The 16,714-nt window shown below is 45.4% G+C and overlaps 2 protein-coding genes across 8 annotated transcripts; both read right to left on the reverse strand.

Moving 5' to 3' along the window:
* Positions 1–1,382: 1,382 nt before the first annotated feature.
* On the reverse strand, positions 1,383–7,686 carry mbd1b (methyl-CpG binding domain protein 1b). 6 transcript variants are annotated; one of them, XM_027025035.2, is made up of 18 exons: positions 7,613–7,686; positions 6,593–6,969; positions 6,311–6,448; positions 6,062–6,191; positions 5,599–5,927; positions 5,395–5,477; positions 4,853–4,884; positions 4,605–4,748; positions 4,424–4,474; positions 4,233–4,286; positions 4,093–4,122; positions 3,943–3,993; positions 3,520–3,681; positions 3,107–3,289; positions 2,931–2,996; positions 2,703–2,786; positions 2,235–2,408; positions 1,383–1,852 (listed from the first exon to the last, which is right to left on the reverse strand). In XM_027025035.2, the coding sequence occupies exons 2-18, from the start codon at positions 6,931–6,933 to the stop codon at positions 1,385–1,387; spliced, it is 2,520 nt and encodes an 839-aa protein (XP_026880836.2). In that variant the 5' UTR covers positions 6,934–6,969; positions 7,613–7,686; the 3' UTR covers positions 1,383–1,384. The 6 variants fall into 6 exon arrangements, with proteins under 6 accessions (XP_026880836.2, XP_026880818.2, XP_026880827.2 ...); XM_027025017.2 differs by having other exon boundaries at positions 6,593–6,972; positions 7,613–7,656; XM_027025026.2 differs by lacking the exon at positions 7,613–7,686 and adding an exon at positions 7,500–7,606.
* A 1,964-nt stretch (positions 7,687–9,650) lies between these two features.
* On the reverse strand, positions 9,651–15,888 carry cxxc1b (CXXC finger protein 1b). Of its 2 annotated transcripts, none has more exons than XM_027025195.2 (14): positions 15,677–15,888; positions 15,012–15,127; positions 14,789–14,889; positions 14,486–14,613; positions 14,126–14,281; positions 13,901–14,035; positions 13,638–13,745; positions 13,370–13,545; positions 12,605–12,812; positions 12,393–12,503; positions 12,227–12,276; positions 12,026–12,122; positions 11,739–11,891; positions 9,651–11,460 (listed from the first exon to the last, which is right to left on the reverse strand). In XM_027025195.2, the coding sequence occupies exons 1-14, from the start codon at positions 15,677–15,679 to the stop codon at positions 11,314–11,316; spliced, it is 1,689 nt and encodes a 562-aa protein (XP_026880996.2). In that variant the 5' UTR covers positions 15,680–15,888; the 3' UTR covers positions 9,651–11,313. The 2 variants fall into 2 exon arrangements, with proteins under 2 accessions (XP_026880996.2, XP_035376515.1); XM_035520622.1 differs by having other exon boundaries at positions 13,370–13,548.
* Between the last annotated feature and the right edge of the window lie 826 nt (positions 15,889–16,714).

Genomic DNA, 16,714 nt, shown 5'->3' on the forward strand with positions numbered 1-16,714 from the left:
TTATTCATCCTGTGCGTCACAACCTTGCTGGAATACTGTGCGCTGGAAAGTTTTAACTGGGCTCAAACACCTTGTGCTAGGGTGAGAGATCTTCACTTCCAGAAGCCAAATCCACCTCCAGTCTGGGGTTTGCCAATCCCTGGCAGTTAATTGAACAGTTAATAGACAGGCCACTTTGCCCTCATGCCTGACCAGTCAAAGGAGGTTGGAAAATCTGTAGAGGCTGGACGACCAGGGCTGTGATTTGAGTATTTGAACATGACAAACTATATGACGAACTATCAGCAATTAGAAATCAAGGAAAGGACTTTGGCTTCTCAGATCTATAGAGAACTTTTTTCTTTTTTAAAAATAAAAACTCCCCATTAATTAAAAAGAACTCAAAGGAGTCAGGTTTTTTGTTGCTGTGCTGAAAATGCTTCCAACCATGTCTTGCAGCAGGCTTTATTTACATTAGCTCATATTTCTGCAAATTCATTTGGTCTACATTCATGCCAAGAAACAGGCTGTGGTCAAATGTGATGTTGACAATATTCAAAACATGTTCTGAATACACAAATCACGTGCCTGCATGTGCGTGTGCGTGTTCCGTTCATCAGAGCTCTTAGAGGATCATCCCGTGAGGCTGCGGAGGCCCAGCGTAAACGCGGCTGTCACACGATGGCACGGTCCCCACCCCCACGGCAAAGGGAGGCTGTGTCATGCAAGGTCATGACTGATGGAAATTATATTATATATTAAAAAAATTATTTATTTTTATTTATTTATTTTTATAGTATTTGCATTGGAAATCAGTGAACCTGCCATTTGTATGTACTCTTCTAGACCCTTGCTAACTGTCTTAGGGTAAGACAGGGCCTGTTAAGTGACATCCCACCAAAAGTGTGGCATGATCATCACTGCGCACTAGCCCATAAAACAAATAATGTAAATAATCTTAAGGTACAGTCCACAGAATTTTTTTTATGAAAATAAACATCTCATGTATTGTAAAGAATCTACAGCATAGACAAGGGCATTCGGTTCTCTCAGGACTCAAACAGAACAAAAGCAGGCCGAGCTGGGGCCCTGGTCGTCGCGGCTCTTTGGCAGACCCAAACGGTGCTGGAAACATTTTATAGTCTTCCTCTGTAACACATTGGGCAAAAACCTGTATTTCTGAGTCCACAGTAAAAGCAAACACACAAGAATAGAAACTACTGTAATGGACACCGTATTGCTGTGAGGGGAACTTCCTGTACAGAGCAGTAAGAAAACTCCACCCCGTTCCACACCAACCACAATGAGCCTGTGCTGTGATGGATGGCACTAGTAAGACATGGACCCCCCCACCCACCCACCCACCCACCCACCCACCCAAACCAGACAGACACAATCTGCTGGCTCACTGTTTCTGCTGCGCCTTTTTACACATGGTGCAGCACTTCACCTCCGGTGGCACAAGGAAATCGCACGTGGCCGCCCGCTCCAGTATGACGGGCCCAGGCCCAGCCGGGAGCTCCCGCTCCAAGCCCCGGCACACGGCGTACCTCTCCAGGTCCTCCAGCAGGGCGGCGACCTGCGCAGGCGAAGTCAGCCGGGTCGGGTGGGCGTAGTAGATCCTGTGCGTGGGCAGCAGAGGCTGGCCCTGAACGGTGACGTGGTAGCAGAAGCCGGGCTCGATCTGCACGGCCGTGTCTGCCATGGAAGACAGCTTGGAGCACTGCAGGAGCTGCAGGCGGGGGCCCTCGGCCAGGACTGCGCACCAGAGCACGGGCAGCACGGCGCCACGCAGGGCTGACAGCAGCTGCAGCAGACCAGGCTCCAGGTCCACGCCACCGGATCTGCCCCCCAGGCTGAAGATCTGGGTGATCTGCAAGCACAAATCCCAAAGCATGCGGAACACGAGCAAATGTTTACGGAAAATGCATGATTGATCCATGTTCCCAACAAAGCGGAGACCGTATGGAAAGACAACACCGCACATCGATCAAACCTAAGCCACGGACGCCATGGATATGTCCGAAGAATAACATTAACTGCTAATTCATCCAATTATATGCTATTACATACTAAATGAGCCAATAATTCACAGTACACACACACACACACACACACACACACACACACACGTGGGTCATATTTAGTTTTTGTTTTTTCATCAGACATAATGACGCACCATAACTCCACCCAGCATGGCTGACGCGCCCGTCATGAACGTGAAGCCCAGCTCCTCAAACTACGCTCCTACTCACCATGGGACCATCCTGGTCCTCCTCTCCCTCGTCTTCCTCGGCGGGGCGTTGGGCGGGGGGGCGAGACGGCGCCGCAGCCTCTCTCCTCTGCCACACCTGAGCGCGGCTCACGGCCTGCGTCTCACGCTCGGACCGCTCCGCGTGCAGAGGCGCGCTGGCGCCAGGCTCCGCCCCCTACCCCGATAAACACGGAGAGCTTTGAAGTTAAAATAATTAATGTCATGGGACTGTTTACTGTCCAGGTTACCACTATTATATATTTCATCAATTACTGTAGGAAAATGACTCTTAGGAAAGTATTACTACTACTTATTATTATTACTACTTTTTTTATATCATCATGGTAAACTAATATTAAGCCTGAGATGCCACACTAATGACATGACAAGGCAGAACTGCTGGTATCCCATAAATGTACTTCGTTTTCCCCTGTGCTCAGAGACTTTACACTAAACATGCACAACTCACAATGGCAGAAAGACTTTTTGTTTTGTCTCGTCTGGCTTGGAAGCCGTTTCTTGCGACCGCGTCCAAGTCCGCCTGGGGGCTCGTCTTCAAGGAAATAGGGGAACATGAGCACAGTCAGTGCTGCCTGATCAAAGCAGACCAACGTGGACAGCTGGACGGGTCTCTGAACACCCTGCAGTGGTGTGGGTCTGTATTTGTGGAGTTGTGTGTGTGTGAGGGTTCTTGAACCTGAATTCTTGCTGGATTGGTGCTGCTTGGTCTGTGACTCTGGGCAGCTTCATAAGACAGGTTGGGCTGGAGCAGTAAAAAAATGAATAAAATCTCACGCGCATCACCACTGAATAAAAAAACGCCACTGCATAACGTTTTACGTTTTAAAGTGACGGTGCCGTGTCCTCTCGTACCTGCCCGTTGTAATGCGAGCTGCCCTGCTTGCCTCGGTCCACGTGGCACACGGCACTCTCTTTCGTCCTCCTCTCCTGCTCGGCCTCGTTGTCGGAGAACTCAAAGTCCCAGTGGTCTCGGCTCCGGCGGGAGATTTTCTTCCGGCTGTACGTAAACCGCGGCCTGCTGAGTGTCGTCCAGGCCTACGGAGTAGGGAACAGCGTGTGACGCGACTCGGAAAGCAGACAGACTGGAGTAGCACTGGACACACTCACATGACTGATGTGTATTAGTGAAACAAATATGACCCGACATTTATGAAGCCTCTGTATTGAAACACACCGCCAATATCCACATCAACACCATTAACGTTATTCTTAAGATGAAACGCTGGGAGATGATTAGTAAGGTGACAGGCTTCTAGGAGTCCTACTCGGGCTTCTCTTTTGCACTGGCGACGACGGCAGTTCTGTCTCTTCTTATTGCTGCCGCCAAACTTGGGCTTGTCCACGCAGGACTCACAGACGCCACAGTCTGCCTTGGACACGCAGCCTTTACACCTGCCACACGACCGGCGGCTCTTCTTCAGTAAGCTCTGCGTGCGCACACCCACACCCACACCCACACACACACCCACACACACGGTCAGAGGAGACCTGCACCTAACTGACTGCTCTGCAGTTTATAGTCACTTTGAAGTTGGAGTCCAGCACTCCCGGCACTGCCACCGTACTCTAACGTCGGCCCGGCTGACTGGGTCAGAGACCTGTAGCCTGGACACGTTTTCATCCTCGAGAGCCCTCCTTCAGCACGTGGCCCAAAGACACTCCAAGTAAACGTGTAGGCAGAGTCCTACCTTGTTGCCATTGCCGTCGTCGAAGGGCGACTGGTCATCTGAATCGCTGTACTGTGGAAAAAAGGTCCCATTGGATGACGAATACAGTGTCTATTTCAATTCACAGCTCTCATTTTATATAGGATCGGTTCAGTTATTCGTAAGCATTACCTGGGATTCCTTAAAGTCTGGCACAGATTTCTAAAAGTCAATACAGAATTTAGGAAATATAGATGAACTAAGAAGACCCGTGAACTAACCCTTAAATCAGAACATTCTAAAAGTTAAGGAATTGGGGATATTTTTCATACCTTGGAAATGGTGTTAATAGCTACTAATCTTTCTGACAAGCGCCGTTCTGGTCTCTGAAGAGAAAGAGAAAAAGGGCTTGTTTCACATAGATGACATACAAAGGTCTGTAAGGCAGCACTGTCGTTACGAAAAGCAGAACACGCATGACGTCAAGATATCAGTGGAGTACTACTAGAAAAGCAACACTTACATGCACTGCTGAACCGAACTGTGTCACAGAAGGCACGTCATCAGATCTTCTCTAAAAGAGATACATTAGGCTCCATAAGGTAATTAACGAGACATAATTCCAAGCTCAGGCACCAAGAGAGGCAGATCCATAAATATGACGGTGTGATCACTACTGCGTCCCCTCTGTTCTCTCGCCGTACCTTGAGAGAAGGGCACAAGCACTTCCGCCTGCGGCACCTAACGGGTCGCCGGGAGTCCGGGTTCTGCTTGCTGTGTCTGCAGCTCGCACACGCGCCACAGTCCTCAGTCACCTGGCAGGCTCGGCAAAACCCACAGGGAAGCCACTAGGCCAAAAAGGAGGCGGAGTCAACTCCAACTTATTATGGCAGTTATGGCAATTTATGCTTCTCTAAAATCGATCGTAAGGTACAAACCCCCCATTACTCACCTTTCTAAAGACAATATTGCGGTTATCTTTAGCTAAACAAAAGGGGACAAAACAAAATGTTATAAACATTAAACAAGCACGAAATGACGCTATTGGCCCTTTTCCCGCAAACGGTACCGGCTCAACTCTACTGGCCTTTTTTGATTCTCTATCAGGAAAAGTTGTGATAGCACCTGGTACTTTTTTTGTTTTTGGCATCACCTCAGTTGGGCTTCCGAGTGAGCTAAAGGTAATCCCAAAAGGTGACATGAAATCACTGCCGACTACCGACTGGTCAGAGAGAACGGTCATTACAGTTCATCGTGCGTTACGTCAGCCGCGTCGCAGAGAACATTAGCTGGTGCAACAGTGCAGCTTTCTGATCAATTATGCTTCCATAAGTGAGAAGGCTTGGTACCTGGTACCAAAAGCAGGTAGAGCTGTTACCTAGTTACCTAGCCAATAATGGATTCTACTTCATTTTCCCAGCTAAAAAGAAAACAAAATTATTTATCAAATAAATCAATTAGAATTAACAATGGACTTTTTGCTCCATCACTTACTGGCATTGCATGCATTACTGCATTTCTCACAGCTGGTCTGTCCTTCCACGCCTGTAAACGAGTTTCTACACCTTACGCAGATGCTAAACAAAAAGAACGCAAACAGAGAATGTCCAGTACTGCCATCGTACCAAAACCGACACAAAAGAAACAAAATCAAATAAGACAAAAGCACGTACAGGAAGTCATGAGGCATACACATACCCGAGGACAGCTGTGGGAGGGATATACAGAGGGTCGGCCTCTGAACTAGCTGGCACCTTGGAGGTCCCAGACAGCAGGCCTCCTTCAGAAGGGATGGTGTGCCTGTTAGGGATTGTGGATGGGCTCACACGGGTATGGCTGGGATCCCGATGAGATGGGCCCGGGCTCGGGAGGCCGGCACTGAGCTCGTTTTGGCTGGAGGATGGATTCAGGCTGAACAGAGGCCCGGGGCTGTACGTCCTGTCCCCAGCATCGGCGGCCTCGTTGTGAAAGCTGGACTCGGAGGAGAAGCTGCCGTCGGCTGGGGAAGAGTGGCCCAGCTTCTTCCTCTACAGGGTGAGGAACTTGCTCTTAGTAAGGCAAAGACCACCAGATGGCTACATTCAAACTGTTGGATCCAACTTTACACGTATCCCACATGCTTAACAGACACGATACATCACCAGCTCGTGAGCCACCTCACCTTTGGACCTCTCCTTGGTATTTCACCATCAACAAACTTCCCCAGTTTGAAGTCAAAGTTTGTAAGATCTACAGTGTTCCTAATGAACCTGAGCAGCTCAATCTTGCTCCTCAGCCTTTCACCTTTAGGGCTGCAAAGACACACGTCTGGGTGAGATCAGCACACAGAGCCACACACAAACAGACGACGGACACACGGGGAAAACACCACGCTAACATTTTGAACACAGACCAAGCTCAGCAGACATGCCTCATGTAGTAGGCGTCACTCTGTCCGACGCTCATGCCAGAACGACGAAACACCACCTTGCGTTTCCAGCCCTCTCCCAGAGCAGGGCAGTCCTCCCAGCCTTCATCTGAGGCAAACTGACGTCGTCTCCTCTTTCTCCTAAAAAACAGTTTGCCTTGTATCGGCCTTTTCCTTTGTTAAACAACTATTATTAACAGCGTGCACGTGCCTGTATAGCCGATGGCAACCGGACCGTTCTAAGTCCTGAACCAGTGTGTCTACGTACAGCAAGTGTTAACGCACCCCACAGCACCTCTGCCTCTTCCTCTGTGACTCCTCTCACTGTCCCTGGCCAGACCGTCCAATTCAGCTTCCCTGCTGCCGTCCAGGTCCCAGCTCTGGTCATCGTCATCTTCATCATAATCCTCCTCGAGAGGCTCCAACCAGTCCACGGAAGGCTCCACCAGCCTGGTCACAGGCTCATTTCCAGTTTCACTAAAGGCACGCTCACCATAGTCGTCTCCGGCAGTATTCGCTGTTTCTGTGCTGTCGGAGTGGTCCGTCCTGTCCTCGGGGTTGACAGGTTCTTCCCCAATGCTCGGCGATTCAGGAGTTGTTTCAACATCCCCTTCCTCTTTCTCCATGTGTGAAGTTGTTGCACCTTAATTCCTTTCCTAGAACTTCTTGAACACGAAAATTCAAACTGACAATATGCAATGATGCTTCTTAGCTCCTCTCGAGCTTGTATTCATCAATACTGTTACTAGCTAATGCTGAACGTTTAAGAAACGTTAACAGAAAATTAACAGTCATCAAGTTCACTCAAGTTGTAGGTACCTAGCTATAGCTATAATAGCTGTAATTTATTACTACGTTGAACTGTTTTGTAACTTGACTGCAGTGGGTTAGCTAGGTCCAATAACGTAACTCTAAATGACTGCAACAAAACTGGGCAGGTTAACTAGCTATGCAAAATGTTTGTGAGTTAACATCACCAATGTAGCCTGCTAACGTTAGCTAACGATGGGCAGATGTGCAGATGGCCAGAAAAACGGCTAACTAGCTAACTGGATCCATGTTATCCAGTAGGCGTATGACTAGCCAGCCGCTAAGCTAAGATAGGCTAGGCTAGGCTAGGCTAGGCTAAGATAGCACTGTTAGCCCAACGTATGAGGCAGCAACCGACAACCTGAGAAGTTCTGAGAAGTACCTCTTTGCATTCCGGCGCGACGCCTTATATTTGCGAGATCACGGTTCCCCCCGCTTATGTTTGGCTTGACTTCGCCTTTCGTAAATTATAACCAATAACTCAGAAATACTTACTTTATAGGCAGGAAACGGAAACTGTCGTTGAACTCGGAGGAAGAACCAGGTGACGTAGCGAGGCTACGTCACTGAACGGGACAACCGCACGTCTCGATATTATCGATTCTCCCTGTACTGACACACGACTCGCACACTTTGGTTTGGTGTGTTGTCTAGGATCTACATTCTGAGGTTGCCACAATATCCGATCTCGTGGTTTTCTGTTTAGGTAGGTTCTTAAATTTCAGTGCGAATCTGACAACCTGAGTCTCCAAAGAAAGGTGTTTCTGTGCGAGCGGTTCTCAAACTCAGTCGTATATCCGTCGACACAATCATTAAAATAATTTATTCGTTGAACATTATAATCGATTTTCTTTTATGGAAATCAGGCTCGTTAGCTGTATCTCAAAGAGGAAGAAAACGGACCACTTTCTAAATGAGCAGTCAACTAAGCTAAACGAGAGTAGACCGCACAATCCTACCTTGTCCGCAACATTTTTTAAATATACCAAGAATGTTTGGTAGAAACCTTTGGACAATCATAGGTGCTCTAAAAAGACACAGCTATTTACACAAGAATGGAATTAACCTCTAAAATAGTAAACACATGCAGCACAATGACAACACCTGTGGCACCCGTGCCAGAACAGAAACAAAAGATAATCAGAAGAGAGATATGTTTAAAGTTGTCACTACAAAACGTGAACGTTACCAAAATGTATAGCAAAGACAGGGACCATGTTATACCTAGGATATAATTTACAAACTTGTTCGAGCATAATTCAAGGAGAAATGTCCCCCCCGGATTCTTCACATTATGAAACATCCAATATACTGACCCCTACAGTCATGGCCAAATGTTGAGACAGACATTTTGGTTCTCACAGTTTACAGCCTCGGTTTTTTGGTGTGTTTTTTTTTGGGGTGGGGGGGGTTAAGATCCCCGTGTCAGATGTTCATATGGTATAGTGAAGTACAATAAGCATTTCATAAGTAACTTTTTATTGACAAATACATCCAGTTTAAGCAAAGATAATATTTACAGTGGTGACCCTTCTTTAAGACTTGTGCAATGCTGAATATCAGTTTCTTGACTGATGACAGCCCATTCTTGCCTAATCAGTCCTTGGAGTTGATCAGTTTCTGTGTTTTTGTTTATCCACCCTCTTTTATGAGGATTCACCACAGGTTCTCAATGGGCTTGAGATCCAGGGAGTTTCCTAGCCATGGACCCATCACTTCAATGTTTTGGTCACGGAGCTGCTTGGTTATCACTTTTGCATTGTGACGGTGTGCCATCATGCTGGAAAAAGCATTGTTCATCACCAAGTTGCTCTTGGAGGATGTTTTGATGCCATTCCATATTCCTGGCAGTGTTCTTGGGCAAAAAGGTTTGCTCAAACACACTCCCTTGGATGAGAAGCAACCCCACACATCAATTGTCTCAAGATGCCTCACTGTTGGCATGATGTAGGACTCATGGTAGCATTCACCTCTTCTCCAGACAATCATTTGTCCAGATGTCCCAGTCTAAAGGGGGCTTCATCAGAGAAAATAACTTCACCCCAGGCCTCTGCAGTCCAATCCCTATGCTTCCTGCAGAATGTCAGTCTGTCCTTGATGTTTTTCTTGGAGAGAAGTAGTTTCTTTGCTGGCCTTCTTGACACCAAGCACTGTGCATGCAGATGCACTCACACCTGCCTTATGCTATTCCTCAGCAAGCACTGCACTGTACTGTACTGTACTTCCCTAGAGGTAACCATGATTAACAAAAGAAAACTTCAACCACTACCACCCTTTTAAAGCAACCAGTCTGCTCTTCTAATCAGCATGACAGAGTGATATCAGCTGCCATGTCCTCATTAATAATTTCTCCTCAGCTAACGAGAAGATCACTGAAATGATGTTCACAGGCCATTTTGTGGCAGGCCTGAAATGCATTCATTTTTGTGATTAAGTTAATTTTCATTGCAAGGAATGACTTTGCACTTAATAGCTGCCTCTATCTAGGGGACCCACTCTATTGAGCATAAACTGGTTCATTTGAAGACTTAAATTATTAATCACATGTCAGCTGCACTTTATTGAAAAGAAAAGTAAAAAGAATTACTTCCATAAATATTGTTTGGTACTTTTTGGTAGTAAAAATGAGTGCTCCTTTAATATCTAAAAAAACAAACAAACTTACTGAAATTAAGTTTAAAGGTAGGACATTTCTGGTCATCCATGCCTTTCTGTTACTTTAGATCTCAGCTTTTGCAGTTTTGTTAATAAATCTGTCCAAATGGATACATATGTAAAAAATGAATACAAATGTTATTTGTATATACAGCATGTCTCTAAAGTAAGAACAATAAATTGCTAAAACTGAGTGTTTTCAAGTCTGTGCATTAAAACATGTGTGATGGTAGTTTTAAAAAGCTGCACTGAAATTCAGCAGCATCAAGAGAAACATATCCATAATCCGAGGCCCAATCCAGAATTAGCTTCTAATAATTCTGTACCATGGGGCAGATCTTCAAATTGTTTTAATTGACGCAAGACTGATCTGAGTCAGGCATTTAGCATATAGAAATAACTGTAGCAAAACCTGAAACATTTAGAACCAACTATTAAAAAGACTTTACAGAAATAATGCAGTATTGGGTTAAGTGAAAGATCATCATTAACCATAGCAATCCTCCCACTGTCCAAGTGTACAGGATTACGATTTCAATTATGCGGAGGTGGAGTACAACACCATAATCATTTTTGTTTAAGACTATTCTGTTTAAAACCTATCCTTTGTGTTTAATTACCAGAAGATACTGTGGCTCAAAAGCTGGGAGCCATGGAGTCTCAGTCGTAATTTTCTCCGTAGCCTCAATAGCTCCCTAACCCTGCTGTGCACAGCCAAGAATCAAATCTACCATTCAGGGCATATATAGAGGACCTCACAGACAGCACAGGATCATTTCCAGGCTTCAGGGGCACAAAAAACTGGTACAGTGGGTCCTTGGAGGAAAAATGTAAGGTAAAATGAGTGAGACAAGTGGTACAGTACAGAAAACCGAGTGCTCTGAAGGTGGCTGGAGCAGCGATTCAAGCGAGAACGGGCAAGTGGAGGATTGAGGAGGTCATCCAGGAAGCAGAGGCAAGGCTGCGCCACAGGAAGCCGAGCTGGGCTAGGATCCTTCCCAACTCCCCAACAGACGCCATCAGAGGAAAGGAAAGCAATGCTTCGTTCTGGAGGAGGCGAGAGCTGCAGGGGAGGAACCGAGAATCTGCAATACCCGAAGGAGGGTACACCTGGTTTAGGGTTCCAGTCATGCACCTACAAAACATCAGGACTGCGACCAGAGGTAACCATGATGGTACCATTACAAGACTGTTCTATTATTATTACTTTCATTAGTTCATCTACCCTCTGTCGTTTGTTTAAATTACTTACTATATTGAAACAATAAAAGATAATAATCTGGTCCAATAAGGTGAATAATGAGATCTACAAATTGCAAAAAAAAAAATTTTTAGTAAAATCAAATCTGCCCAATTTTAGACAAAGACGTTAACAAAACACTGCACAAAGCCAACAGATGTCTGCAAATATTTACAATACAGAAACCAGTAGAGAGGATGTCTGTCCTTCTTGGGAGGTGGGGAGGGAGGGATTGCTAACTGTCCTTGCCGGGAGGGAGGAGGGAATGGCTGTGGCCGTCTGTCCTTGTTGGGAGGCATGGCTATCTGTCCTTGTTGGTTCGCAGGTCTGTGGTCAGTGGATCGTGCTGAATGGTCTGGTGCAACATGAGGGCCAGCAGTCCTGCTCTGTTCGTCATCGCTGTCCTTACATTGCGCTCCTGTTCAAACAACTCATCCAGCTTGTACCACTGTTACAGAAAAACAGACAGGAAGAAACCAGTATGAATTTTAAAAGTTTAGTTTTAAAGTCTAAAACACTGTCAGTCTAGTTCTGCAGGACCCGAAACTTTGAGCTGATCAGAAAAGAACTGAAATTAGGCATACAAGTGTAGGAAAAGTGCTCAAATCTTCAATACTGTGGTCGTCCAGAAGCCAAATTTAATCTAGACCGATCCCTGAAGAACAGCAGTAGCTCAAAAAAACAGGTAAACATCTGCTTTAACACAAACATGCCCATGTGACGCACCACTCGGACGCGCTCCAGATCGACCTCGGCCCGGCGGAGCTTCTCCCAGCAATAGTGCCTGTTGCATTTGCGCTTGGCCACCCTGCAGAACTCTCCTGTCGGCTCAAAGACGTTCCGCACTAGAGGACACCCACACACCTCGTCTACCGGAACCTGCAGCGTGAGAACAAGAGAGAAAACAGCAGGCTTACTCACCATGTCAATTGTTTAGATTCTTTAAAAAAAAAAAAAAAAAAAAAAAAAAGTAACGAAGCCGGTGTTTAAGTTTATGGGGAAGAGTTTCTCACCTTGGGGTCTCTAGAGTGTTCTGGACACAAGACTTGAAGCCTCTTACAATAAGTTTTACTCTGGGGGTTATACACATCGCAGAAGAGTCTTGTTGCCCTGGGAATACAATTGTGTAAATAATTAGAGGAAAATTAATAACAATGAATGAATGCGTACAAGTAAATTAAACATGCTTGTTTAAATTTAAGAGATCCTCTCACCCTTCTATTCGTGTTGGAAAAACGGAACCAAAAGATGTCTGGCTCTCATACTGCCCATAAAATTTAAAAAGTGTGGGAAAAGGGAGAGAAACAAAAAGAAAGTAGATGAGGCATGTTACACGACACAGAACACTTTTAATAACGACGCCTGCAAACAAAAGCTCACCTTAGCATAACACCTTTCCATGTGTCTGAGCGCCACCTTGGGGTTAATCGGGTGACTGCAGGACACGCAGAAGATCTGCAGATCCGTGTCTTCACTTTCTGTTTCGTTCACCTGCAGAGGGAACACACACACAAAAAAAAAAAAAAAAAAGGAGTGTGGCAGTGGCAGCTCACAGCAGGGCGCTCGTGTGGAGCTGGGTAGGCGGCCCTTACCTCCTCGTCCTGCTGCACCACCTGCTGCTTGGCCTTGGCGATGATGCCCTCCAGCTCGTGGAAGCGGCGCTCCATCTCTGCCAGGCGCAGGCGTGCCGCCTGCTGCTCCCGCCGGATTCGCTCCAGCTGCTTCCTGCCTAGTTCCTCGGCCACGCACGGGCTCTGCTGCCACTGCTGGATCCGCTGGGGCAGGATCTCATAGATCCGACTGCAATGCACATACAAAAAAACAAAACAAAAACAAAAAAAACCCCACTTCCATTTCCTTTTGTTCGTGGAGCTCAAGTCTTGGATTAGGTTCAGGTAGGTACATTTTAGGGGAGACCTGATCTTGTCTGTGTTTTTAATTGACTAAGTCTGGGTCAATTGCTCATGCGTAAAAAGACTAAATTCGACAATACGGTCATTTAATCCCCACAAAGACATCAGATCGACCAAACATTACCTTGTTAGTCCTACCATTTAAATTATTCCAATATTTTTTCTTCCTTTGAGTAAATTGTTTTAATTATTAAAAAGATAAAAAGTAAAAAAAAAACAGAGCCCTGATCAGGGATGGTGTATTCTGAAATCTAAAACTGCTTCACCTCCCCCAAAAAAGTTTTAGTAGAGTCAAGACTACCTAAATAAATTAGCAAACTAACAAAACAAGTCAGCAGAGTTCTTCCATTATTTACAAGGACTGAATACATTTACAGTATTTGGCTGAGGCACTTATCCAGATCGACTTGCAGAAACATATATCAGAAGACAGTGTGAACGAACTTGGCAGCAAGTTTCATTCCACAGTCCTCGGAGCAGTATTTGGAGTTTGGGCGTGCCGCGTCGATGCAGTTGGGACCCAAGCACTGGCGCACATCGCTGCCGTGGTGGGCATCGGCCCGGTCGCCGTGTCGCATGCGCTCTTTGTGCTTCTGCTTCTGCCTGTGACGGCGGGATTCCTTCTGTGGGACGCCAGGACCGGTCACTCCTGGGACTGCATCGGTCAGCTTTAAATCAGTCCCCTGCGGGACGTGGCTCGGCTTTTACATACCTTTCTGTCAAACTTCTTTTCTCGCCGCTTAACATGCTTGACTTTTATGGCTTTTTTGCGCCGGGCTGGGCTGTAAACTGGGCCGTCCTCGTCTTCGCTGCCCCATGGCTAGAGAAGCACGGAAAACCGTGAGCTTAGGTCAGACATAAATGAAACAGAATGAAGAGCCAACCAGCTGTAGACTGTCACTGGCGCACTGACGGGTGAGACGCAAATAAAGCTTAGCACTTGCACCTGAGCACGACAAGTTTAAGCTGTGATACCATGTTCGCATCCGTGTAGTGCTGGTACAGCTCCATCTCATTCTCATCGTAATCGTCCAAGTATCGTCGGTCTCTGTACGACATCTCCCTCCTCTCACGCAGGGAAAGCTCCGCATCTCGGACACGCAACATTTTCTGCAGAGATCACGTTAAACTGAAAATCACTGGCTGACAGAAACAGCTATCTAACGTAAGTGACTCACTAGGTGTAACTGAGGTGATTACCCGCGCGCGAACTACACACTGACGCAGTCGACATTTCTGACGGATTTTGTTTGGGCCCCCAAATTTTTTCATGTCCTTGCAGAAGTCACACTGAGCACAGTCCTCGGTGCGCCGGCACGGTTCACACTCGCCACACATACGTGCAGACCTCTTCACCTAACATTACACCACAACAGTAAAATATCATCTTATTTGCCCTCTTTCTCTGTGGTGCTGTTACCTGGATTTATAACTACTTCAATAATTTACTTATAAAGCAAAAACATTTAGGGAACAGGCCAGAGAAATAGCCTTGTTAGGAATTAAAACAGGTCAGCACAAGCATGCAGGAGGCTTAACATTAAGGTTTGGGAAACTTACTTTAGATCCACGGCGCCTCTCAAGTGTGAAATCTGGAGTACTGGATCGTTTTTCCCCCTTCTCCGGTTCAGCCTCCTTCTCTCGTGTCTTCTTAGGCCGGTATTTTATCTCAAGGGATGGATCTATTTCTGAGAGACAAGAGGATCTTATATTAGCTTTTCTCTAGAGCTTTTAGAGACACAGTGACAAATCACTCATGGTTACAACTATTTCACATGCAACATTTCCTGCAGGTAAATTAGCACTTACTGACTTATTGTTCAGACTGAAATTATGAACGGAGGGTAGGGAAGGGTCACCCACCTTGGCAATGTTGACAGTACCACTCTCTGATAGCTTTGGCCATTTTCTCGGTCACATTTATACAGCGGCCATGAAACCACTCGTTACAGTTGTCACAACCACTGTGCACACAAGAGCGCAGGCATATGGTTGTCAGTTAGTGATGCAAACTGCTGCAAATATCGGAGTGCATCTGTAAAGAGGCATGCAAGTTACATCCATGTTTAATGTACACCAGTCTTACATCATGAAGCAGTTGATGTCCGGTTTTCGACAAATGCAGTAGAGAGGTGCATTCTCCTCTTCTAAGCAGCTGTTGTCCACAGTAGGAGGCTGGTCCATATCAGACATTTCGCTGTCCTTTGGTGAAAAAGACAAGACCATTACACACGGCGGAGGATTTGTATTGTCTCACACAGCCCTATTTCGAACTGTAGCATTAATAAACACATATCCACAAAGTAGTCAACGAACTCGTTTCGTCTCTCTGTCTTACGAAACCTGAAAACTCTCTTGCAGGAGCCGCCGGTTTAATTCCAAGGCGTAACAACTAGCAAGCTAGCTAAGACAACGCACAGGCCAGAGACAACACGATCATGAATGCGCCATATCCTAGTTGGTTATTACTGATTACTACTTTTAGGTTAAAATGTCTGTTAGCCGGACAGCTAAGTCTCGCTTACATCGGAAACAAATATCCACATAGTTCAGCAAGCCAGTTAGCAAGATAGCCAAGTTTGCTACCTGAGTGAACAGAAAACGACGAGTTATTCTAGACTATGTAATTACATAGACATAATTAGTGGCCTAAAAAGTATAACTTACTGACAAGCCAGACAGGTAATATTTGGAGGACACTAACAGCTAGATATGTTAGCCAGGTAACTTAGCGTTAGCGAACAAACTTACCATTGACTCTCTTTGTGACCAGCTAGCTCGCTAACTAGCTTAAATGGTTAAACGACTGGCTGTTGACAGCGGTCCCTAACTTAATATAACGTTAAGTTCGAAATGCAGAGATAATTAAGCTACTGAGGAGTTTAAAAGGGCGATTTCACACCAGGGCGGGTAAGATAGCCAGCTAGCTAACGCACGAGCTAGAACTTTGGTGCCTGTTTTCATTGGTGGTCAAGGTTGGTTGTTCATAATAAAAGTCCCACGTTTGTCAAATCATTTTCCCCCGCCAAAATGTAACATAACTTACCAAATTACTGACATAATAAAATTATTCCTAGGTTGATAATCATAGTTACTCAGATTTTATTCTGTTGTTCTACATCAAACAAAATCGCCCCGAGCAAAATGTTTAAAAAGACCTGCATTTAATTACGGGGAGTAGGCTAAGGCAAACTTCTGTAGCTAAAAGATAAGAGCTCACTCTAGCAGTAAGAAAGGAAACAGCGGCCGCTTGAGAAAAATATGAAACATCTTTTCAAGGTTAGTTTTTCATTATTTTAATTAACGACAATAGGAATTCCACTTCACAGTTTTTGAAGACAGAAACCAAAATGAGTTCATTAGCTTTTGCCTTTCCAGAGGGATACGTTAATTTCTATAGGATATTGCATTTTAGAACAGTAGACCACAACAGAAAACTGAGTCGCAATTAACGTTAATTTAAATCTGGTCATTAATCATGATAAACGCGTATTTGATTACTGAAAATGTTCATACCTATTTTGATATAATATAGGATACATACATTTAGGATATTTTCCTCGTTTAATTTTTGAACCTATGAACAATGTCAAGCGTGAATAGACTTTAATAGACTTTTCGTTTCAAAACAAAGCTTTTGTGAATTTTGCAGACTTTTTAAAAGTGCTTTGCATTTTCTCAAAAACGCGAAGGCTGAAATAAACGAAGACTGGCTATTCGCTTACTGTTGAGATTTATTACCCTCTTTATTCATTGGTGTTCCTCTTTGCATCCATGTGACCTATTGTG

The sequence above is a fragment of the Electrophorus electricus genome, chromosome 20, assembly GCF_013358815.1.
Source record: "Electrophorus electricus isolate fEleEle1 chromosome 20, fEleEle1.pri, whole genome shotgun sequence".
In the NCBI taxonomy this organism is placed as follows: Eukaryota; Metazoa; Chordata; class Actinopteri; order Gymnotiformes; family Gymnotidae; genus Electrophorus; species Electrophorus electricus.